Below are 25,119 nucleotides of genomic sequence, written 5' to 3' on the forward strand. Positions count from 1 at the left end.
TTCCTTAGGCTAAAATGTGCATTCTTCACACTGTCACCTGCCCCCTTTATACTGATTTGAGGATCTTGATTACATACGTATATAGTATTTATTTTGCAAGGAACCCAGTTAGAAAACACAGGTAGTTTAAGACTGACTTTAGTACTCTTTTACAACTCCTGAATTGGACAATTTTTTAAATGAATATCCTGGAAGTTCTCTAATAATCCTTTTATCACAAATGAAAGAGTTTTTGTTGGCTTATTTGGTTGACCTCCATGTTTCCTTCCAGTTCCTCTTTCTTCCCCCTTACCCTCTACCCACCACGATCCTTGCAGAAATTCTGTCCTATTTAACCTTTTTATTGAAATATAACATACAGACAGAAAAGTTCCCAAATCATAAATTAATATACCTATATAATTCACATCCGGATTTAAAAAAAAAAAAAACAGAACAACACCAGAACTCCAGAAGCCCCCAAACTATTCAGGTTTCTAACTCTTGGAAAAGTTTTGCCTGTATTGAATATATGTAAATAGACTCATACACTGTTTATTCTTTTGCGTCTTGGCTTCTTTTGCTCAGCATTTGTTTGTGAGAGTAATCTTGTTGTTGAATGTATACCTGTAGTTCATTCATTCTCATTACTGTATAAGGGTTTCATTGTGTAAGTATGCCACTGTAAATATATATATCCTATTGTGTTTTTTTTTTATTGTTTGACGAGCATTCGAGCAGTTTCCACTATTGCAAATAGTACTGCTATGAGCTTCGTGTTCTTTTTGTGAGCAAGTGTACACATTTCTGTTGGATATGTACTTGGGCCGTATGGTATGTTTAGCTTTAGTGGATACTGCTACCCATTTTGAACATGGTTGTACCAGTTTATGCTTTTACCAGCAGTGCGTGACAGCCCCAGTGACTCCACATCTTCATCAGCACTTGGCAGTTTTTGTCTTTTTCAGTTTAGTGGGTGTGTAATGACATCATATTGTCATTCTAATTTTTCTTTCCCTGATTGCTAATAAGTTAACACTTTTTAAAAAAATAATTTTTATTGTGCTTTAAGTGAAAGTTTAAAAATCAAGTCAGTCTCTCATACAAAAACCCATATACGACTTGCTACATACTCCCAATTACTTTCCCCCCATGAGACAGCCCGCTCCCTCCTTCCACTCTCTCTTTTTTGTCCATTTTGTCAGCTTCTAACCCCCTCTACCCTCGCATCTTCCCTCCAGGCAGGAGATGCCAACATTGTCTCAAGTGTTCCCCCGAACCAAGTAGCTCACGCCTCACCAGCATCCCTCTCCAACCCATTGTCCAGTCCAATCCATTTCTGACAGGCTGGCTTCGGGGATGGTTCCTGTCCTGGGCCAACAGAAGGCCTGGGGGCCGTGATCACTGGGGCCCTTCCAGTCTCAGTCAGACCATTAAGTCTGGTCTTTTTATGAGAATTTGGGGTCTGCATCCCACTGCTCTCCTGCTCCCTCAGGGGTTCTCTGTTGTGTTCCCTGTCAGAGCAGTCATCGGTTGTGGCTGGGCACCATCTAGTTCTTCTGGTCTCAGGCTGATGTAGTCTCTGGTTTATGTGGCCCTTTCTGTCTCTTAGGCTCATAATTACCTTGTGTCTTTGGTGTTCTTCATTCTCCTGTGGTCCAGGTAGGTTGAGACCAATTGATGCATCTTAGATGGCTGCTTGCTAGAATTTAAGACCCCAGAAGCCACTCTCCGAAGTGGGATGCAGAATGTTATCTTAATAGATTTTATTATGCCAATTGACTTAGAGGTCCCCTGAAACCATGGTCCCCAAACCCCTTCCCCTGCTTCTCTGACCTTTGAAGCATTCAGTTTATTCAGGAAACTGCTTTGCTTTGGTTTACTCCAGTTGTGCTGACCTCCACTGTGTTAAGTGTTGTCCTTCCCTTCACCCAAAGTAGTTCTTGTCTACTATCTATTTAGTAAATACCCCCTCCCACCCTCTCTCCCTCCCCCACCTCATAAAGTTAACACTTTTGAAAATATTTGTTTTCTGTTTGACTATCTTCATCGTGAAGTGCCTGTTCAAGTCTTTTCGCCGTTTTTCTATCGGGTGTTTTAGATATGAGTTCTAGGTTGTCATGTATTTTTCTAGAGCATACTTTGTCAGATACATGCATTGCAATTTTTTTCTCCCACTCTGAGGGTTGCTTTTTTATTCACATAATAAACAGGAGTTTTTAATATTGGTATAGTCCAATTTATCTCATTTTTATTTCATGGTGTGTGCTTCTTATGTACTGTCGAAGAAATCTTTGCCTACTCCAAGGTTGATAAAATGTTCTCCTATTTAATACTTAGATCTGCAATCCACTTGGAACTGATTTTATGTGTGATATAAAGTAGGGGTGAATAATTTTTCCATATAGATATCTGATTGATCTACTACATTTATTGAAAAGATCATCCTTTCACTACTGCACTGCAGTGACATTGTTGTCATAAACCAGGTGATCATTTATGTGTGGGATGGATTTTGGACTTTCTCTTCTGTTGCACAGATCTATTTTTCTGTTTTTGTACCAATTAACATATTTTCTTAATTACTTTCGCTTTATAATAGGTCTTGATATCTGGTAGCAAAAGTCCTCCAGGGTTGTTCTTTCTCTTCAAGATTACTTTGGCTATTGTTGGCCCTTTGACTTTCCATATACATTTTAGACTTAGCTGGGATTTTAATTGGAATTTGTTAAATCTGTAGGTCACTATGAGTCTGAATCGACTTGATGGCACTGGGTTTGGTTTTTGGCTTTTATAGGTCAGTTAGTCTCTGGGTAGCACAAACAGTTCACATGTTCAGCTACTAACCAAAAGGTTGGAGATTCGAGTCCAACCGGAGGTACCTTGGAAGAAAGGCCTGGCAGTCTACTTGCAAGAAATCAACAATTGAAAACCCTATGGAGCACAGTTCTATCCTGACTCGTATGAAGTCAGCATGGGTTGGAATTGACTCAACAGCAACTGATTTTTTTGTAGATCAGTTTGGGAAGACTTGACAACTTTACAATATTGAGTCTTCCAGTTCATTAGCATGGTATATCTCTCTATTCATTTAGGTATTCTTTAATTTTTTTCAATAATGTTTTTTGGTTTTCAGCATAGAGGTTCTGTACATACTTTGATTTTTTTTTCCGTAGATATTTGATGTTTTTGGTCCTATTGCAAAAATCGTTTTTAAATTTCACTTTCTACTTGTTGCTGGCTTATAGAAACATGCTAATTTTTTAATATTGACCTTGTATTCAGCAACTTTGTTAAATTCTCTTATTAATTATAATGAGGAGGGGAATTGTGTACATATATATATATTTTTACACATTCATATGTGAGTAGTGTTACTTTTATTTCTTCTTTTCCAATTCTTGCCCTTTTTTTGCCTTGTATTGGATAGGGTCTCCAGTACAGTGGTGAATAGAAGTGGCGATAGCTGGCATCGTTACTTTATTCCTGACTCGGGGAAATTTTTTAAATATTTCACCACTAAGTATGATAGCTACTCTAGGTTTTTCATTTGTTCGTTTACCTTTTGTAGATTTTCTTTATCAGTTTAATGAAGTTTTATTTCCTTCCTAGTTAAGAGGTTTTTTAAATCATGAATGACTGTTGAATTGTATCAAATATTTTCATATAAAATATTTTTGATAATGCTATAATATAGCTCAGGAGGAAGATTAAAATATATAAAAATTGTTTACTATGAATATTTTAATATAGTAATATATTTTAAGGTAATATATATTTAAAAAAAAAAACCTTTGCTGTCAATTTTTTTCTGACTCATAGCGACCCTATAGGACAGAGTAGAGCTGTGACCTTTTGTTTAGCAGCTGAACTCTTAACCACTACACCACCAGGATTTCCAGATATAGTATGCCAACAACAACAACAAAAAAAACCAGTTGCTGTTGAGTTGACCCCAACTTGTGGTGACCCCCCATGTATGTTAGAGTAAAACTGTGCTCCATAGGGTTTTCAGTGGCTGATTTTTAGGAAGTAGATTGCTAGGCCTTTCTTCTGTGGTACCTCTGGGTGAACTTGAACCACCAGCCTTTCAGTTAGTAGCTGAGCACTTAACCATTTGCACCACCCAGGGACTCCTAGCTAGTGAAAATCTGTGAATCAGCCCATAACCACCAGTGATCTGGCTACATCTATTTTGATACTTTTGTTCTCAGTGTTGGTCACACGTAGGTCATTGAGGGTGCTTGGCACAGTAGATTGAAAACAAAAGCCTAGCGTGTCACTTCACTTTGCCAGACCAAACAACTCTGAGTGAGACAGTGACTTCCCCTCCATAAGTCCAAGCTACTAGAAGTGTTTTGATAATAAAGTATTTAAATCACCTACTCTGTCTTCTCCTGAGATTGGAAAAGCAGAAGAGAAACGTGCTTTTCCAGATCTGTGGTGGCTCCCTAATTTCTAAGTAGTTACAAACTGTTCTGAAGCATTCCTTTCATTTTTTGTCCTTTCTGGTCAATCTCTTTCCCGTTTTCTTTCCCCTGTCTCTGCAAAGCCAAAACCACGATGTGGGGAGGGAGCTAGCCAGGGGTAAACGTTCCGGTTTCTCTTTCCGTCCTAAGCATCACTTTTCTCTCTCTGCAGGTGTATGGTAGGCAAAGTAGGAATTTCAACTAAACCAGACTAACTGTTTAGCAGATTTCATTTTAGTCCCAGTTGTTAGTAACTTCCCCCTTTAGAAACACATGGAGCTTACTTTAGCAGAAGAGCCAAGCATGCAGATAGTTTGACCCTAATGGGGAAGAAGGCATGAATCTCCAGCTCAGAAGGGAGAAGAAGCGGCATTATCGTATTATCTTTCCTGTCTTCTGATACCTCAGGACTGCATTAAGCAAGCCATCTGCACCAGGTGTGGCCCATGCAAGAGAAAAGGGGCTTTTAAAAAGCATAAGTGAACACAATCTCCTCTAAAGCTCATGATACACCATGTTGATCTAAATTTTAAATTTTTCCATAGGAGTGGAAAATCCAAGTAGACAACAGAATAAAAATGTGTTTTCTTTTGTTGAGGAAACAAATGACACACAAAAGCATTCTTTCTGATCCTTTCCGTAATTCATGGTGTCAAAAATTAGAGATTCTGTGTACAGGGAAACCACAACAGAATTCAACCCCCAGCTACAAGACCTATTAGCTGTGTGACACTGAAAAAATTACTTAACCCCTTTGTCTCTCTCTCTTACGTATTAAGTGGTAATAATAATTGTATATAACCCATAAAAAAAAACCCATAGGACTGTTAATAGTTAAATTATATATGTAATGGGTTTAAGGTATAGTGCCTGTCATAAAATAAGTATTTTAAAATGGTTAACTTCTATTATTAAAAGGAACCCTGGTGGTGCCATGGTTAAATGCTCTGCTGCTAAACGGAAAGGTTGGTGGTTCGGACCCACCCACAACCCACCCAACGACTCCACAGGAGAAAGACCTGGCCACCTCCCCCCATAAAGATTACAGCCTAGGCAACCCATGGGACAGTTCTACTCTGTCACATTGGGTTGCCGTGAGTCAGAAGCAACTTGACAACGCCTAACAACATTATTGTTAAATTGTGCTTATGTAAAAAGAAACTCAGATAATTAGCTCTGTATGTCAGTATCTTCAGTATTCTTCTTATTGCTGAACCCAAACATACAATACCTGTGATAGTTATATATTGTCATACAGTCAAGGTTACATCATATTCTATAACTTAGATATAATAAATAAATTATAGACAAATAATGAAATTATATTAAGTCAAAATAACTTATTAAGTCAAAATAAATAGTTATGTGACCACTTACTATATGCCAGGCCACCGTGTGATGTGTTCTTCATTTGTTCAGTTATTTACAACAACTCTGTGCAGTAGGTACTATTACTATTCCCATTTTATTTATGAGGGGAGTCTAGATTCGTTTTCCTCCTTTACTAATCAAAGCCCACGGTACCCGTGAAGGAAAAGAAATGAACTGGTAGAATATTTTTTTTTTTTAAATGCTTGAGTCAGAGGGACAACGATCACTTGACCCAAGCATCAAAAATATTTCCTTATTTTCCTTTGGTTTACTTGAAACTACTTTAAAATGTGCTCTACTTTTTAAGATGAATGATAATTCCTTTTAAGACGGCTGCAAAACATGCAAGGAGTATAGTTAACTCCCTCTCTTAGGTGACATGCTGGAGAACTATTACAATGAAAAGATATTTTACTTTAATTTTTATTTTTATCAAATACTTGTACATAGCTTTAAAAGTCAAATACTCTAAAGCTTTTACTGAGGAACAGCACTCCTCTGGTCCAGTCCTTTCCACATCTTATTCCTGCGTCTCAGAGGCAGTCATTTTTTACTTTTTCGGACATTTCTTCTGGTATTTCATTTACCTCCATGTCTTTAAATAACATGCTTATGCTGCTCTTCATTTCTTTCCTTCGAATTTATTACCCAGTGACTTCCTACTGTAGAAGAGAAGAATTGAGCCCTCATACACCCCCTTTCCCAAAACATACCCTTCTCCTTGGCTTCCATCTTCACAGTGCAGTTGTTTGTAATTGGGGGTTAAATCAGTTGTGCGTGTTACATTGTAATAGCTTTGAAAGCGTTGCTTTCCGTGGAGCCAGGCAGTATACAGTGATTCTGTTTCCTGCCCTGTATGTTGTTAGTTGCCTTCCAGTGGGCTCCGATTCATGGCACCATGTACAGCTATTTGTTTTTCTGGATAATTTTTCTTCTTCTTTTTTTTTTTTTTTTTGCACTCAGTAATTGCTCATTTTTGTCAGGATTCTCTTTCTAGGTACCCATCACTAGTTCATTCACAAACTCTTTGTGAGTAATAAAAACCACTCTCAAAGTGGTCAAACATGTCGGGTAGTAATCTGTTTCTCAGGTACTCCCATACCGAGTTCTTCATCCTCCTGCTCACTCTTTCTAAGCTCTTCTGTAGCTATTGTCCTGGGACTTCCTTTCACTTCTCTCTGTGTTTAGATCCTTGTTTCCTGGATCCCAGTTTTTCCTCTGTCTTTGTGGAGAGCCCAGAGAAAGAATATGTGGGAGGTATTTTTCTTTGAGACCTTATATATCTGAAAATGTCTTTATTCTACTCTCATACTTGATGGCTTGGTTGAGTATAAAATTCTAAGTTGGAAATATTTTTTCCCTGAATTTGTAAAGCATTGCTCTAATTATTTTCTAGTTACCAGCATTGTTGTTTAGAAGCTCAATGCCATTCTCATTCCTGACCCTTTATATGGGGCTGTCTTTTTGTTTTGTTTATTTGTTTTTCCCTGTCTGAGAGCTTTTAGGATAGTTTCTATATAAAGGGCATTACTGTATTTTTACGCAAATAACGCACAACTGCTGTTTGTTGACCAAATGTGCCCTCCCCGCCAAGGTATTTTTGTAAGTGTACTATGCTAATTTTTTTACAGTAACAGGTAAATTGGCAAACAAATGTAGAACATGTACATTATTTGCATAAAAATACAATAGTCTTTACTGTGATTTCTCTCTATGTGGTCTAAGTAAGAAATCCTTTCTTTAATGAGTTTTGCTGTTATTGTTTTGACCAATGTAAATCCTTGACCTTGTTCATTCTAAAGTTAGTGAAGAGCTGAGGGACAACTTAATAATGCTTTTCAGGTTCATTAATTACTCTGGTAATTTTTTTTTTTAACTAATAATAATACTTACATTGAGAACTTATTGTTTAGCCCGTGCTAAACGCTTTGGCAAATGGCAGATAAGCAGAGGATGATAACTACATCTACTCACTTATCGACTGTCTCATTATCTGACATTTTACATTTACAACAATAGTAAGAAATCTACTACCCAACTATTTTGTGCATTAACAACATAGTCTAGTAGTAACAAACACTGAGGTGCGTGGCAGGAGTAACACTGGCTATGTTGGTTAAGGTCGCGTGTCACCTTGGCTGGGCCATGATTCTCGGTGATTTGGCAGCTGTGTAATGATGTAATTTGGCAATTAGGTAATGATGTAGCCATCCTCTGTTTTGGGATCTGATGTGGTCATCCACCAGTTTTGCATAACACCAATTTTCACATGACAACCTGGTCTCTGGAACCTAACCACGTCAATGAGTAAGGACTGAATGTGTATACTTTCCATCTCTACTGAAAATAGAAATAAACAAACAAAAAAAGTCAAGACCCCAACATGACCATCATTTCATGAACTATCTTCCATCAAACTTTACACCCTCAAATGTTGCGTATGGTGCCCTCCCCCCCTTTTGGATATTCTCATGAATCATTAGCATGTTAATCTAAGAATTCCTTTAGTAAACCTATATTTAACCTTGCTTTTAACCTAGCATTGCCCAAATTTATTTGACCACCAATTTTTTAAAAATTATTTTTGAAGGAACATTATTAACATATGTGAAACACAGTTGGGGAAAAGCCAGATAAGACATAGACTTTCCTGGCTACAAAAGAGCTATTAAACATTGGAATGAGTAACCAAGAGAAGCTGTGGACTCTCCTTTTCCAGAGATCTGTGAAACAGGACATCTGTTTTAGGCGTAGTCCTGCTTGAACAATAGACTTTGCTGGTGTTTCTTCCTCTTCCTATCCCCTAGTGGTAGTGTGGAGGCTTTTAGCCCACCTTTTATGGAAACCCTGGTGCTGTAGTGGTTAAGTGCTACAGCTGCTAACCAAAAGGTTGGCAGTTCGAATCCACCAGGTGCTCCTTGGAAACTCTATGGGGCAATTCTACCCTGTCTTATAGGGTGACTGTGAGTCGGAGTCAGCTTGACGGCAATGATTTATTTCTGATTTTTATATGACTCTAGTACTCTGGTAATTAATATATTTTTTTAAACTACTACTACTAATAATAATAACTGCATTGAGAACTTATTGTTTGGCTTATACTAAGTGCTTTCTACATGTCATTTAATTTAATTTAACAACAACTCTATGAGGTAGGCAATATATTGTTATTTTACAGATGGGATAATGAATTATAAAGAGATCACAAAACTGGAAAGCAGTTGGGCAGGATTTGAACCTAGACCATCAGACACCATACTGGCTCTTATTCTTCTTCATTGGTTAGTGTTCAGAACAGCAAACTGCAAAAAGCAAATAAATAAAATACATATACCTGTATTTATTATGTAAAAATCTGGGCTAATACAATGCTCAGTTATTAGACTACTCAAATCATCAAAACTCTTATGTTCCCTTAACCTTTGGATTAAATCAGATTTTATTATTTTTGTTAGAAACAAATTCTATTACAGGTTTATTTCTCCTGCATTTTCTTCTAATTTGTCATCCAGCAAATGGTTTTTTTCAGTGATAGAATTCTCTCCTTCCATGTGGGAGGCCCAGGTTCAATTCTTGACCAATGAGCCTCATGCCCAGCTACCACCTGTCTGTCACTGAAGGCTTGTGTGTTGCTATGATGCTGAACAGGTTTCAGCGGAGCTACCAGACTAAGATGGACTAGGAAGAAAGGCCTGGAGATCTACTTCTGAAAATCAGCCAGTGAAAACCATATGTAATTTAGCTTAACTAGCAAAGAATGTCTGCCTTGAGCATCGTCTTCTTTTAAGATCTGTTTATATGGGATCAAATTGACAACAACTTGAAAGATTAGATAGGAAACTTAGGAGGCAGTGAGTTTATGTTATTGGGGAAGGAATAACTCGGAAAAAGAGGGTGAGAATGGTTGTACAACTTGAAGAACGTAATCAGTGTCACTGAATTTTACATGTGGAAATTGTTGGATTGATGTATGCTCTGCAACAAAAAAAAATAAAATAAATTATTAACAACAACAACAACAAACCTGTGGATCACAACAGATCATATCAGATATAGTGCTGGAAGATGGACCCCTAGGTTGAAAGGAACTCAGAATACACAGTGGCTACAACGAGGGACTCAAGTATACCAGTGATTGTGAAGATGGCACAGGACCAGGTCCCATTTCGTTCTGTTGTACGCGGGGTGGCCATGATTGTCAGAGCCAACTCAATGGCAACTAACAACATCAACCACAATATTTATGAGTACCATGACATTAAACTGCAACAAATTAGAAGAGATTGGAAGTTATAACAGATTGGAAAAGCAGTGACTAAGTATCTCTTTACAGTCACTGCCAAAAAGGCTACTAAGGTTTTAGAGAATCTTGGAAAGGCTTTTTCCTTGCACATATTCCTCTTCCCTAGTTTAACACATTTCTCTAATAAAGCTTATATGTGAATTATTCTTCATAGGATATGCCCAGCCCCCTGTACTGGCACATCATGGGTATTCGATGAATGTTGAAATTAATAGTCATTTAATATAGAACTGGAAGATATTTGCTTTTCTAAACAGTGTTCATTTTAGGAAGTTAAGTGTGGCAGCTGTGGAGTAGACCATCTGGGTTCATAACTCAGCTCTGCCACTTTGTATCAGGGTGTCCTTAGGCAAGTTACTTGCTTCAATACCTGTGCCTTGGTTTCCCCTTCTTTAAGGAGAACTATAAGGGTGGTTGTGAGAATTAACTGAGGCAATCCAAGTAAGTATTTGGCACAATACCTAGCAACAAGTTGTTGTTGTTAGTTGCCATTTAGTCAGTTCCGACTCATGGTGACCCCATGTGTGCAGAGTAGAACTTTTCCATAGGGTTTTCAGAAACAGATTGCCAGGTCTGTCTTTCAGGGTGCCTCTGGGTGGGTTCAAACCACCAACCTTTCAGCTAATGGTCAAGCTCTTAACCATTTATGCCACCCAGGGACTCCTAGCAAAGATTTAAAGTTCTATAAATGTTAAACCAAACCAAACCCATCATCAACTAGTTGATTCTGACTTGTAGCGACCATATAGGACAGAGTAGAATTGCCCCATAAGGTTTTTAAGGAGTGGCAGGTGGATTCAAACTGCCGACCTTTTGATAAGCAGCTGAACTCTTAACCACTGCGCCACCAGGGCTCCACCTGTAAATGTTAGCTAAGGCAATTATTGAGGAGATACAACATTTCCCCAAGCTATTGTAATAGAAGTTCTTCTTTTCTCTTCATAAGGGATAACATAAGTGGTAAGGTATATAGTTGTGGTACTTGATTTTGTAATTTAGTGTCTTTTCTGACTCATCTGCATACCCCTAAATAATGATGTCTCTCAGATTAGAGGAGGCCTGGTGGTACCGTGGTTAAGAGCTACAGCTGCTAATCAAAAGGTCAGCAGTTCGTACCCATCAGCCACTCCTTAGAAACCCCGTGAGGCAGTTCTGCTCTGTTCTGTAGGGTTGCTGTGAGTCAGAATGGACTTGACGGCAAGTGGTTTGATCTCTTTCTTTCTTTCTTTTGGTTTTATCAGATTAGAGAAGATATTTTTGCATGAAATTGGTTGTATTTTTATCTGAAACAGTTTGTACCTTGGAGTACTGTGAAAAGCTTGCTCATTGAGTGAAGTCAGTCAGTCACAGAAGGACAAATATTATATAGTCCAACTTATATGGGCAGATCTGCAGAAGACCTCTTTAAAGAAAGTGTTAAAAAGCAAAAATGTCAGCTTGAGCACTAATGTGCACCTGACCCAAGCCATGGTATTTTCAGTGGCCTCATATGCATGCGAAAGCTGGACAATGAACAAGGAAGACCAAAGAAGAATTGATACCTTTGAATTATGGTATTGGCAAAGAATATTGAATATACTGTGAACTACCTGAAGAATGAACAAATCTGTCTTGGAAGAAGTACAGCCAGAAAGCTCCTTAGAAGCAAGGATGGCGAGACTTCGTCTCATGTACTTTGGACATGTTATCAGGAAGGACAAGTCCCTGGAGAAAGGACATCATGCCTGGTCAAGTAGAGGGTCAGCAAAAAAAGAGGAAGACCCTCAATAGCTGGCTTGACACAGTGGCTACAACAGTGGGGCTCAAACGTAGCAACAATTGTGAGGATGGCACAGGACTGGGCAGAGTTTCATTCTATTGTACATAGGGTCGCTGTGAGTCAGAACCGACTTGGTGGCACCTATTAACAACAACAGAATAAGCAGATGCAAAGAGGCCAAACTTTATTAGTGGTTTGGGGGGAAGGGAGGACGACTGACTAGGGGAAATCATTGCTTGGGAAGCAGTGAGTTTCTGTTAATGGTGATGGAAAATTTGGCAGTGGATACAGGTAATGGTTGCACAACATGTTTAATATAATCAATGTCACTGAATTGTACATGTAAAAAAGGTGAAATTAGCAAATTTTGTGTTAAATATATTTTTAACCACAATTAAAAAAGAAAAAAAAAAAGTCTGTTCATAGAACTTAAAGCCAAGCTTGAAGGTCAAAGATAACAGCACAGATTCCTCTCCCTCCTCACAAGGTCTGCCCCAAGACTTTTGCCTGCTTGAAGCACACTAAAGGTTGTGAAATTGATGGACATGCCCTGATGCAACCCACCTCAGCGTTGTCCAGCTGGAAAGCTTAAGACACTGTTACTTATTCCTGAGAAGGGCTGTCATTCATGCAAATATTTTGTTCATTCGTTCTTTCATGGACAATTGCATGCAGTTACAGAAAACACCTTCTCAACTTACAGTTTGGCAGAAACAGTAGCTTATGTTTTCTAGAGACAAAATTAGAAGCAGGCTCCCTGGGCCCATCTCTAAGTCAAAATAAAATAAACTGTCTAGGAACCACTATGCCTCCCAGTAACTATGGTTCATGGAATAATATTGTTTAGGTCAAGGTGTCCCAGCATAAGAGAAAACGGAAGAGGGGAAATGTGTATTTGGGCACTGTGTTTCATCGAGATGGAGAGGCAAGCTGTTTTTCTCTCTTATTTTGTCCTTTTACTTAGAAAAAAAAAATTTTCTTACAGGACCCTCATCTTCTTCCTATAGCCATCAAAAGAGAAAAACTGAGTTGTTAGGAAGAGGGGTTATAGCATAAATTGTGTTTTATTCTATAGTATTGAAGATGAACATCTTTTCTAGGATGCCTTAAGTCTTAGCTCAACTAAGCCATTGAGGAAATATCTTTATTTTTCAATTTTTCATAGCAAAATGAACTCCCCTCTGTGAAATATGAAAATTCCATTGGCAAGCATTGAGTAAATAGCAAATGTGTATAAGGACTAAAGAAAACAGAGTAATAAGACACTAACCCTTTGCTCCAGAATTTGAAGTCTAATGGTGGACATATTTATCCAAGTAATTCTATCACAATTAAAAGACAGGTACAAAGAGCTATGGGAACACGGAGATAAGAGTTTTTTTAAGTTGGAGAATTTCTGGAAAGTTCCGTGAAGAAAGTGACATTTGGATTGGGCTTTGAAAGACAAGTAGGTTTGTGACATGTAGAGATAAAAGATGGGAAGAGAATATTCCAGACTCAGGAAACAGCATGAGCAAAGATTGGCAGACTAGAAGGTGCAGAATGTGTTTAACCTGGCAAATAGTATGCTGTACCTAAACCACAGGGTGTGCCAAGAAAGGGAGTGAGGTCCGGGGTAAGTAGTGGAAAATCATCATTGTTGTTCCTAGCTGCCATTGAGTCAGCCCCTGACTCATGGTGGCCCCGAGCACAATCGAACACAATGCTGCCCAGTCTTGCACCATCCCCACGACCTGTTGTGGATCAGACTGTTGTGACCCATAGAGTTTTAGGGCTGTGCTGTGGAAGATCTTGAATGTCAAACTAAGATATTTTAATTTATTATATAGGTGAGTGCTTCTCCAACTCTTCCACTAACATGCCCTTAATAGTACCCATTGCTGTCAAGTCGATTCCGACTCATGGAGACCCTGTAGGACAGAGGAGAGCTGCCCCTCTAGGGTTTCCAAGGCTGTAAATCTTTATGGAAGCAGACTGCCACATCTTTGCTCTTGAGCAGCTGGTGGATTTGAGCTATGGACCTTCCAATTGGCAGCTAAGCACTTAACCACTGCGCCACCAGGGCTTCCTAGCCCTTAGTAGTAGAAGACAGTAAAAACGTGCCATTTTTTGTCCATGAAACATACTAGAAGCACAACATTTTTAAAGAGTTTTATATCTTAAAATTTCACATGGATTTTTTTCTTATATTTCGTGTGACTATTTTAACATTAAAATTTTTCCCAAAAATCTTTAAATAAAATAGATGCCCCCTAGGGATATAATTCCAGCATTAAGAAGCCTGGCTTTGGTTGATAGTGAGTCATTGAAGTTGTATGCTAAAAATGAAACAAAACAAAATTAAGCCAGCAAAATGATGAGCAACCAATTTTTCCTTCAATCCAGATATTTTTTACATCCTTATTTTCATTTCCAAGTATTCACACAGAGGCATAGCCCTGCCTTTAACTTACTTAAAAACCAAAAACCAAATGTGTTGCCATTGACTCAGCCCCCAATTCATGGCCACCCCACCTGTGGCAGAGTAGAACTGCCCCATAGGGTTTTCTTGGCTATAATCTTTACGGAAGCAGACCAACAGACCTTTTTCCTGTAGAGTCACTGGATGGGTTCCAAATGCCGGCCTTTAGGTTAGCAGCCTATCGCAAATGGCTCACACCACCCAGGATCCTTTAATTCACACAGTCAATCTTTATTTTGAGTGCGGAAGGACTTTGCAGTAAGCATAATGAGAAATAATCTAATAAACCTGCCTTTACAGGTATTATAATCTAGACAAAAGAGGTATATTTTATATGAAACTCTTTATACAAAATAAAATGGATAGAGAAATGAAAAATTAAGCATGCTGAGAAGATGGGCAAAGTAATTGAATGACCTTGGTTGGGTGGGTTTAGATGAATTTTCAAACATAGGACACAGCTCGATGGGTGCCCCTGGTGTTAAGAGCACAAACTCTTCTGGATGTCATTGAGAACCCAGTGTGACCTTTAAGCTATCAGGAGTACACATTCCTCTTTTTGGTGTGCAGTGTTTACACTATAACACAGATAACTTAAGGTTGTTTGGGTGCTTATTTATGTAGATATTCAGACATGTGAGCCCAAACAGCACCACTAAGACACATTCACAGCGCTAGTTTATTTGTGCTTTCAAGACACTTGTTTTTCTTATGAAGAACACAACTGAAATCTTCAGTCTCACACAAGAGTTAGCTTTTGAAAGAAGGTTCCTTAGCTCTCTTCATGCTGAGAAAAAGCAAGAGATTCATTCCCAGACATGCCTGAAGTATAGTCCTTTTTCCGTAAACCTTTTTCATCAATGAGAGAATAAAGAGAATATATAGAGAGTAGAAGAAAATCAAAGAGGACTTGAAGCACTTACTGATGAAAATCAAAGACTACAGTCTTCAGTCAGGATTACACCTCAACATAAAGAAAACAAAAATCCTCACAACTGCACCAATAAGCAACATCATGATAAACAGAAGATTGAAGTTGTCAAGGATTTCATTTTACTTGGATCCACAATCAACACCCACGGAAGCAGCAGTCAAGAAATCAAATGATGTATGGCATTGGGAAAATCTGCTCCAAAAGACCTCTTCAAAGTGCCAAGATGTCACTTTCAGGACTAAGGTACACCTGACCCAGACCATGGGGTTTTCGCTTGTGTCATATGCATGTAAAAGCTGGATGATGAATAAGGAAGACCAAAGACTTGATCCCTTTGAATTATGGTGTTAGCAAAGAATATTGAATATACCATGGACTGCCAGAAGAACAAACAGGTCTGTCTTGGAAAAGTACAGCCAGAATGCTCCTTAGAAGCGAGGTTGGTTAGACTTCATCTCACATACTCTGGATGTGTTATCAGGAGGGACCAGTCCCTCAGAAGGACATCATGCTTAGTAAAGTAAAGGATCAGTGAAAAAGAGGAAGATCCTCAATAAGATGGATTGACCCAGTGGCTGCATCAATGAACTCAGACATAGCAACGATTGTGAGGATGGTGTAGGACCCTGCAGTGTTTTGTTCTGTTGTGCACAGGGTTGTGTTGAGTTGGAACCAACTTGACAGCACCTAACAATAGCAACAAGAACAGATTTCCGAACCAGCTCTAAGTTTGAATGTCTGCTTACTAGCTGTTGGACATTGGGCAAGTCACTTTACCTCTCTAGTCCTAGCTTATCTGTACAGTGGAGATAATATCTCAGATTACATAAAACAAAGGAATATGTCTGGTACATGGAGGGTACTCAGTAAATATTAATTTACTTTTCCCCTGCCCTGTCTCTTCTGCTGAAATTTCACAGCCATCAAATTTAGTCATCAAGTCATTTAATATTTAATAAATAAATATTGAATGAGCACCTAATATGAGCCAAGCCCTTTGTTAGGTAGTGGGCTTATGACTGCAAACAAGACAGGTGAACTGATTCCAGGAGCCCTGGAGTTTATGAGCAATGCATTTATGTCATTCCATAGTCAGCAATACTGAATTCACATAGCTGTCCACTAGTGATTTTGACCAAAGAGTTCGCATTTAATGTATTTAATGGCGGCTTTTTTGGCACCACTTTTGAATAGTGAACTAGTTTCAGGTAAACCAAGTCAGAAGGTTTAAAGACTACACACTCCAGTGGGTTACAAGTTCACATTAAATACTTAGAACCAGAACCTGTCAGGGTGTTATTTTACTTACTGTGACCACAAATCATAGTTAGAAAAAGGCATGTGGCATTTGTCATCTTAAGCAGGCAATTTATGAAACTAGTTATTCTGTCTTAAAAAAAAAAAAAAATTTTTTTTTTTTTTTTTTTTTTGTGTGTCTTAGGATCCATGTAAGTGAGTTTTTTAAAACTATGTCCTTGTTTCCATTTTGGAGTTGTTTTAAAACTAATGCTGGGCTAGATTCTGACATTTCCACAATTATAATCAAATATTTCTATGTATCTGTACCTCTCTGTTCTCGATATTGGGAAAATGTTCTCTTCTTTAAGAGAAGCCATATCCATATAAAAAATAAGTATTTGAGTACATTTTCATAGTACAGAGGGGGATCCTCACTTTTTTTTAAAGATTTATTTTGTTATTACTTTAAGTATTACTTTAAAATTATTTTTACAATGCAATTAAATAATTCATTTACCTAGATTTAGTACATATCCAACTTTCCTATTATAAAAAAGCATTATGAGCATAAATGGAGTAGCAAATTTTTCGTTTTAAAGAGAAAAATATTTAGAATATCTAATTTCAAGAAAGTAAAATTGTTCCAGAACCCTGTGCTCTTTAAAATCAATCATTAGGAGACTCAATTGATGATCTATAGAAGATAATGAGAGCAGAGTTATTTGCAGGATATTTAAAATAAAAACTCTGTATCACCTGTTCTAAGATACAAATTAGTACACCACTTTTGAATAGTGAGTAGGTTTCAGGTAAACCAAGTCAGGCTGTGATAACCAGGGAAGGGGTGACCTCCTTCTTAGAGTAAAGCAACCTGGAAGGCACTAAAAAGGTGATTATGTTCTCTTCTCTCACTGTGATAATGTAGATGAGATCAGCCACTTTACCAAGGGCTCTTTTGGTTCTTGTTTTGTATTATCATTAGAAGATTGCTCCAGCCTCCAGGGTTAACTTCATGGCTCTTCTTGTTTCCATTTCAGGAATTACCATGGTTGACACCGAGATGCCATTTTGGCCCACCAACTTTGGAATCAGCTCCATGGATCTCTCTGTAATGGATGATCACTCTCACTCCTTTGACATCAAGCCCTTCACCACTGTTGATTTCTCCAGCATTTCTACTCCACACTATGAAGACATTCCCTTCACGAGAGCAGACCCAGTGATGACTGACTATAAGTATGACCTGAAGCTCCAAGACTACCAAAGTATGTTTATTTTCACTTTTCAGATTACTAAAACTGGAATTGCACAAATCCCTCAATAACTCTGGAATAAATACTCTAGAGCTAGAACTCCATACCTAAGGCATTTACCATTCATTTATTTATCCATCTATCCATGAAACATTAGATGTTTACTCTATACCAAAAAGGAAGGTGGTGTATAAATGTCCCAGATCATTCTTTCCCTTTTTCCCTCCCTCCCTTCCTTTCTTTTATCATTCCTCACTAGGAGTATTTTCTAGCATAATTACATTGCCAGTTGTATCCCAGGCTAAGAACCCATCATCTATACTTTGAATTATTTTGGCCACTTATAATTTAGTAAGTAACAAGTCCAGGTTACTTTATATAATTTATCGTAACTAAATTGCTATCACTGTAGTCCATTTGTCCTAATTCTACAGTTTGAGAAGCTTACATTGAAACCTGTTTTTCAATACAAATTTAAATTTTGTCATTATAGGCTATAGATAAATCTCCATTCCATTAACTAAATTCACATCAAAGCAGCAGACTCAAGAAAAACCAAAACTGCACTTTTCAAGATAAAATTTATTTCTGTGATGCTGTTTCCTTGATTTTTATCTCTTTGTGTGCTGATTGCTAGTTTTCCAAAGCCACCACTATGTAACTGGCAACCCTTGTTTGACAATAAGAACTTCCCGTATTTCTAGTTTTTTTTTTTTTTTTGGAAGATAAATAATATACTTGGTTATATTTATCTGTGAGGTTTTCAGTTAGAACCTAATATGGAAATTTAATAGGACTGATCCTAACCAGTAGAAAAGTAGTACTTGCTTTCCATAGGTTCTCACACTCTTTATCAAAGATCATTTTACAAACTACTCCTTCTGACTCAACACTCAGGATAACCTGACCTCTTAACTTTTCATAGCCCTTCAAGCTGGCACACCATTACCTTTACACAGCAAAGGTGTCTCTGTGGCAAGAGTGGTTTAAAGACCCTTTTAAAGTACAGTATTTAAATAAAAATATGTGATTTAATATTTGTGATGAATGCCAAATATGGTACATCACAGCAAAATAAGCTTAATTGTCTCAAGCACTATACGTTGTCTCTTTGAGCTTTGGTATGACAGGGTACTGAAGGGTTATAGAACCACAGACTTACTTCCCCTCCCGATTTTATTTTTGCAGGTGAGGCTCAGAGATGTTGTGACTTGCCTGTGATTACAAAGCCTACTCTTTCCTGACTTAACTCTAGTGTTTCTTCACTTTTCCGTAGTGCTTCTACATTTAAATAATAAAAATATGCCAGTGAGGTGCACTATGGTGACCTGCCCTACAGTCTTTCCTGCATTGTTTTTCATGTGATAACTATCTGCTCACATGTTGCTATGCACAGGTGCAATCAAAGTGGAGCCTGCCTCCCCGCCTTATTATTCTGAAAAGACCCAGCTCTACAATAAGCCTCATGAAGAGTCTTCCAACTCCCTCATGGCAATTGAATGCCGTGTCTGTGGAGATAAAGCTTCCGGGTTCCACTATGGAGTTCATGCTTGTGAAGGATGCAAGGTAAAAAAAAAAAAGAAAAGAAATTATTTCTCCAAAGAATTTGCCGAGAATTTATCTGTTATTTCATTTCCTGTTGCAAACACAATATAAGAAATTAAGATAAGATCATCAAACTGTTTTGGTTTTCTGGCAGAACTCATTCTTCAAATGATAGAATGTTTGGAAACCTAAGAAAACTGATAGAAGCAGGGCTGCTTTGCCCTGTTCCTCTTTCCCCAAAGTGGCCGTTTGGGACACTGATCTAATTCAACCCTTGTGTCTTGCAGATTAAAAAAAAAAAAGTCACTTGTCCAAGGTGTCACTGCAAAACAGTGATAGGCTGCCACCAAAAAATATATTTCATAAATCTTCTAGTGCTTTTTTCACTGTGTCCTTATGCCATGTAACATTTTGTGTATGTAAGACTCAACAGATTTTATATATATAGATACAGATACACACATATATATGTGTGTGTGTGTGTATGTCTATGTTTGTCCTATCTATCTATCCATCTATCTATATGCAGTCCTGTAAGATTGAGTAAGAAACCCTGATGGCACAATGGTTAAGCTCTCAGCTGCTAACTGAAAGATTGGCAGTTCAAATTCAGACAGGGATCTACAGAAGGAAGACCTAGCAGTCTGCTCCTGTAAAGATTACAGCTAAGTAATCTTTCGGGGCAGTTCAACTCTGTCACGTGAGATCACAATGAGTAACAGTTGACTCAATGGCACTGAAGAACAACATAAGATTGAAGTCACTTTAAAAAAAAAGTTGCTCTTGTGTCAATCCCAACTCACAGTAACCTCATGTGTGTTAGAGTTGTGCTCCATAAGGTTTTCAATGGCTGATTTTTTAGAAGTAGATCACCAGGCTTTCCACCTTCTTTCCAAGACACCTCTGGGTGGGCTTAGCATCCAACCTTTTGGTTAGCAACAAGAGTGGTAAACATTTGCACTAGCCAGGGACTCCGTGACCACTTTACAGATGTAGAAATGATGGATTAGAGAGACTTTCCTATGGCCATCCATTGTAAGTGACAGATTTAGGACTAGAACATATATCTCATAGGCTCCTACACTACTGCTCTAAGTTTTCTTATTCTAGCATCAGTTGGAACCATGTATTATGGACAGGCAAAGAAATAGAACTCTTTTGGAAAGGAGATACTGTTTGTCCTCACCCCCATTCTTTGTAAAAATGGGTATTTTGGAAAGTTCAGATATTTAGTAATATTCTATGCTATTACCAAGAAAAGTGCTAATCCACTCACATTTTAATATGTAATCTTTTAAGACAGTTCAGTGTAATATACTCAGTGAATAAAATAGTCAATTTACTATATAGTCCAGGGCATAGAATAAATTTTTCATAAATATTTACCTTATAAAATGGGCTTTTCATTCAGAATAAAAAAATTAATTTTTTTTTTTTAAGGATACAGAATAGCAGTTAGGTAGGACTTAGGACATCTGGATTCCTTACTTCAGCTTTCTCACTGTCTAGCTGTATGATAGATCATAAAAGGAAACTAGTATGGACTGAATTCCTACTGTGGACCAGGAATTACACAACATACTTTTGCATGTATCATTACTTAACCACATTTGGCCCAAGTTTCCTTATCTAGAGAATGATAGAGTTGAAGTAGATGATCTCTAAAGTTACCTTCAATTCAAACAGGTTATTACTGTAAAGGCAACCTCATAGAGTGGAAAGAGACAGACTAGTAGTCCGCAGTGCCTCCACGAGCCAATCACATAAATGCTGCTTTAGCCCTCAAGCACCTCATGTGTGAAATGACCTGGTAAGATTAGTCATCTCGAATGTCTATTATTTCAGGATGACTTCTTGAAATACTTCTGATGAAAGATGCTTTCATTTAAAACCATAAAGCCCATTCACTCTGTGATTACAATCAAATTATCTGTGATCTTGTAAGAAATCATTACCTACAGTCAGTTATATAGATCTCAGTGAATAGTAAGGACATGTCATTTTATTGAGTGAGATTTATATAATTTTTGAGTGCATAAACTGCTGCTAGAATCTGAGCAGTTTTTAATATGAAGAAATTGTCTTGATAATTTACATTAACAAATAAATTCAGGTGGTATGATTGGTTAAAAGTTTCCACAATAAGTTCTTGTTTCTTATGGACTAGTAAAGCACTTAGAAAACCTTTAAGCACATAGTTCCACCGTGATTCTATTAGTACAAATTTGTAAGGTGTTAACATTACTGAGAATGGTTGACAACTTTAAAAACATTGTCAGGGGTTGGTTATAGGGATACAAGATAAATTCAGAGGGAGTTAAATTTTAAAAGATAGAAACACGCAAAGAAGTAAAGAAACAAAAAGAAAAGGGAAGAGAAAAATTCAAATGCCTTCAAGTTAGGAGCAGAAAGGGTAGAAGGCAGAGATGGAGAATAAACACTTGAAACTTGAAAAATACAGGGGAATCCTTAACCTACAATGGATAAGAAAAAAAGAATTGAAGAAAACTAAAACTATTGTACACTAACTTGTAGTAACTTGCAAACCATCCCAAATATAGATTATAGAATTCCTAGACTAAAATGCACAGAAAGCTGATGCTAACCTTAGAAGGGAAAGTAGATATCTACACATTTTAAAGACAAGAATAAGAAAATTTTTAGTGGAACAATATAATTTAGATTCTCCAATTATAATCCAGCAGTTCTCAAAGTGTGGTCCAGGCCCTTTCATAGCATCCGTGAGGTTGAAACTGTTTTCATAATAATGCTTAGTTGTTATTTACCATTTTCACTCATTATCTCACAAGTGTAGGTAGACTGTTCCAGAAGGTACGTGATGTGCAGTGATAACACAGCTCTCATGGCTAATGGAATGTTTGCTTATGAAACATAATTTCTCAGTTTTAATTTCTAATCTGATACGTATCAGTAGATGTAACCCACATAAACAAAAGTTACTCTGAAATGATAGACTTTAGAGATGAATAATCTTACCAAGTCTAACCTTACCAAATCATTGGTAATCCTACCAATCTCAGAGGGTTTTTTAAGAAAATAAAAGGGTCCCAAGACCAAAAAATTTGAAAATCACTCTTATAAGGTATTGAGAATGGAAAAATACCAATACTCGCTCTTTGCTATTTTGGAACTAAATAAAATGACTGCCACACTCTGCATACAGCTCAGTTAGACCAGTGACTTTTAGTGATCAAAGGTATCTCTTTAGCTCATCACCAATACTCAATGAAAAGCCAGGAAAGTGAAACGAACAAATGAGTTTGACTCCCCTGTACATATTTTCTGACAGTGTAACATTTGCCATTTCAGTAGAATGTGAAGTATACCCATAATTAAAATGTAGTTGTCCATGAGCTGCAGATGGATTTATGGATTGAGAAGAATAGTTATATGACTTAAGATAACTATCAGTATGTCTTCTTAAATGATTTTACAGTGTCAATGGAATAGGTTTATATTTGTAATACTTGCCCAGAGTCAATCAAACAGATGAGGATAAAAACATTGGCTTTAGGTTAAAGTGAAATAGTGACAGATACTTGGGCGTGTTAGTATTGCAGACTTCTATACCTTAATGCTTGCAGAGCTATCATTTGTTGTCTGCAAATTGTACACATATTTTTTCTTTGGTAGGTTTCATCATATTTTTGTATCTTTAATGAGAGATCATTTCAGATCTGTAGACTTACATAAAAGTGTACTTAAATACAATCTACCGTACAATACCATGTTACCTACTTTTGTATTCCTACGTAGGACCCTACCTTAGGAAGAGTTTTTAGTCTGTTCCCACCTGCCAGTGGTACCTCATTGATTCAGCCTTTATGGGTTGTAGCATTTTGGGGGAAAACTGAATTCGGGCCCAACACAGGGTCTTTACTCTTATTGTAAAATTAATAACACCATTCTTAGGTTCCATCGCACCTGAATTTTTGTTAAAACTGAAGATTTAAAGGAAAGGTTGGAAAAAAAATTAAAAAAAAAAAAGAAGCATTACCTTCTTATGGAAGAATGTGAAGACCTTAGAGTTAATATATTCACAAAACAGTTTTCTGAAATGGTGACTGATCATCTCCATTACAGCAATTCACAAACTTCGTGATAACCAGAAGAGTAAGTTGTTGAAATTGTACATTGTTTTATGGACTCTGAAATAATAGAAGAGTGTTGACAAAGAGCGTTTCTTTATCATTAAGGTAAAGAAACTTTGGAGAAGCCTGCTTCATTCTTCAAATCAATAAATAATCGTACAGAAAACACTCAGTAATATTATCTTTACATCTTCCTCTCCAGATTTCTTGAGTCAAATGACAAGAAAATAATTGTTTATACTGAACATAGTGTAAAAAAAAAAAAAGATGTAAAAAGAGGTTCCAATGTGCTTGGGTCTGTATATATTCATTTTAAAATTTTATATGTGGTACATAAATGATATTCATAATGATTATTCTTTAACAATGAAAGACCCTGAATTACCAAAAAAAAAAAATGTGATACAGTTTTGAAAGATATCATATGAGTCCAACCAAAAATCTGCATTGAAGGGTTTAAACTTAAATAACGTGATTTTCTTATTTTCAACCACCAATACCAATTTTAAAAAGTGACTATCAGAAAAATCAGCCAACAAATACCATAAAATATGTATGATCACAATGGCAAAAATGAAAACAAAATTTCTCACCAACAGTTCTGAGAACAGTTCTGTACATTATCCTTCTATTGACCAGTGAAGAAAAATAATTTTTAGTATTCAAAGTGTCCTCAGAACCCTTTGAGAATTAAAAGAAGCTTCAACTTTCAGCATATCCTACATAGAACATATTTTTGGAGACATTGCTGATCTTGCAAGAGGTAGGGAAACTCTCCAAGACAACAATAACGGCAAAAACAAAACAAACAAGAAACTAGCTCCTGAGCAGTGAGCTGCAGGAAGACTTTGAGAGATAGGGTGTCTCCCCATGATCAATGCTCATGGAAGTACTGAGGAGCAATATTGCCCCAAAGGTAGAAGCCTATAGAAGTATTAAGAGTCATAACTGAGAAGGAACTGAGTTTGGGGCTTCTTAATTGAGCTAGGAGTCTCAAGGGGGTCTAAGATAGTAGTAAGTTACTTGTGGCTCTGGCTTTCAGCAGAATCAGATACAGATTCTCTTTGGAGGAAAGAATTCATGATTTAGACCCTGTAGGAGTCCCACAGTTTAAGATCAAGCAAAAAAGCTCAAAATAAAATATCAGCAAGCATGTAAGAAGGCAAGCTACCTTGAATGACACTCATTAGAAACAAAACACGTTTACACTCCCCCACACCTACCCAAGGAAAGCAGGTATTGGGATTGCCTGGTACAGAAAATAAAACAATTACATATGAAGTGTTCAGAGAAAGAGGGGGCAAGTCACAACAATGAACAAACAATAATAGAGTATTGGGAAAGACAGGCAGATTTGAAAACAAACCAAGTAAAACTTCTTAAAGTAAAAAATATAATTATTGAAATAAAAAAATCAATGGAAAGGTTAAACAGAATACTAGATACAACAGAAGGAAAGATTACCAAACTGAAAGATAAATGCAAAGAAATTACACAGAGTGAGACCATCAGTGTCTCAAAGATTATGTCCAATCCAGGATCTGCTGGAATTTGAAGCCTCTTTAAATTCTCAAAGGGTTCATAGTGCTTTTGAATATTAAAAAGGCTTGTCAGCTTCACTGACCAATAGAAATGTACAGAACCTTTTTTTTTTTTTTTGGTGAGAAATGTTTGTTTTTACTTTCGCCATCATA

General features: G+C 37.2%; 1 protein-coding gene across 3 annotated transcripts in view; it reads left to right on the forward strand.

Moving 5' to 3' along the window:
• Positions 1–25,119, forward strand: part of PPARG (peroxisome proliferator activated receptor gamma) — a 152,465-nt gene that overhangs the window by 83,166 nt on the left and 44,180 nt on the right. For all 3 annotated transcript variants that reach the window (XM_049861982.1, XM_049861981.1, XM_049861980.1), the window contains 2 exons: positions 17,553–17,780; positions 19,165–19,334. In XM_049861982.1, the coding sequence (XP_049717939.1) occupies positions 17,561–17,780; positions 19,165–19,334 (390 nt within the window). In that variant the 5' untranslated portion in view covers positions 17,553–17,560. The remainder of the gene's footprint in view (positions 1–17,552; positions 17,781–19,164; positions 19,335–25,119) is intronic.

Source organism: Elephas maximus, chromosome 20 (genome assembly GCF_024166365.1).
Source record: "Elephas maximus indicus isolate mEleMax1 chromosome 20, mEleMax1 primary haplotype, whole genome shotgun sequence".
Taxonomy (NCBI): Eukaryota; Metazoa; Chordata; class Mammalia; order Proboscidea; family Elephantidae; genus Elephas; species Elephas maximus.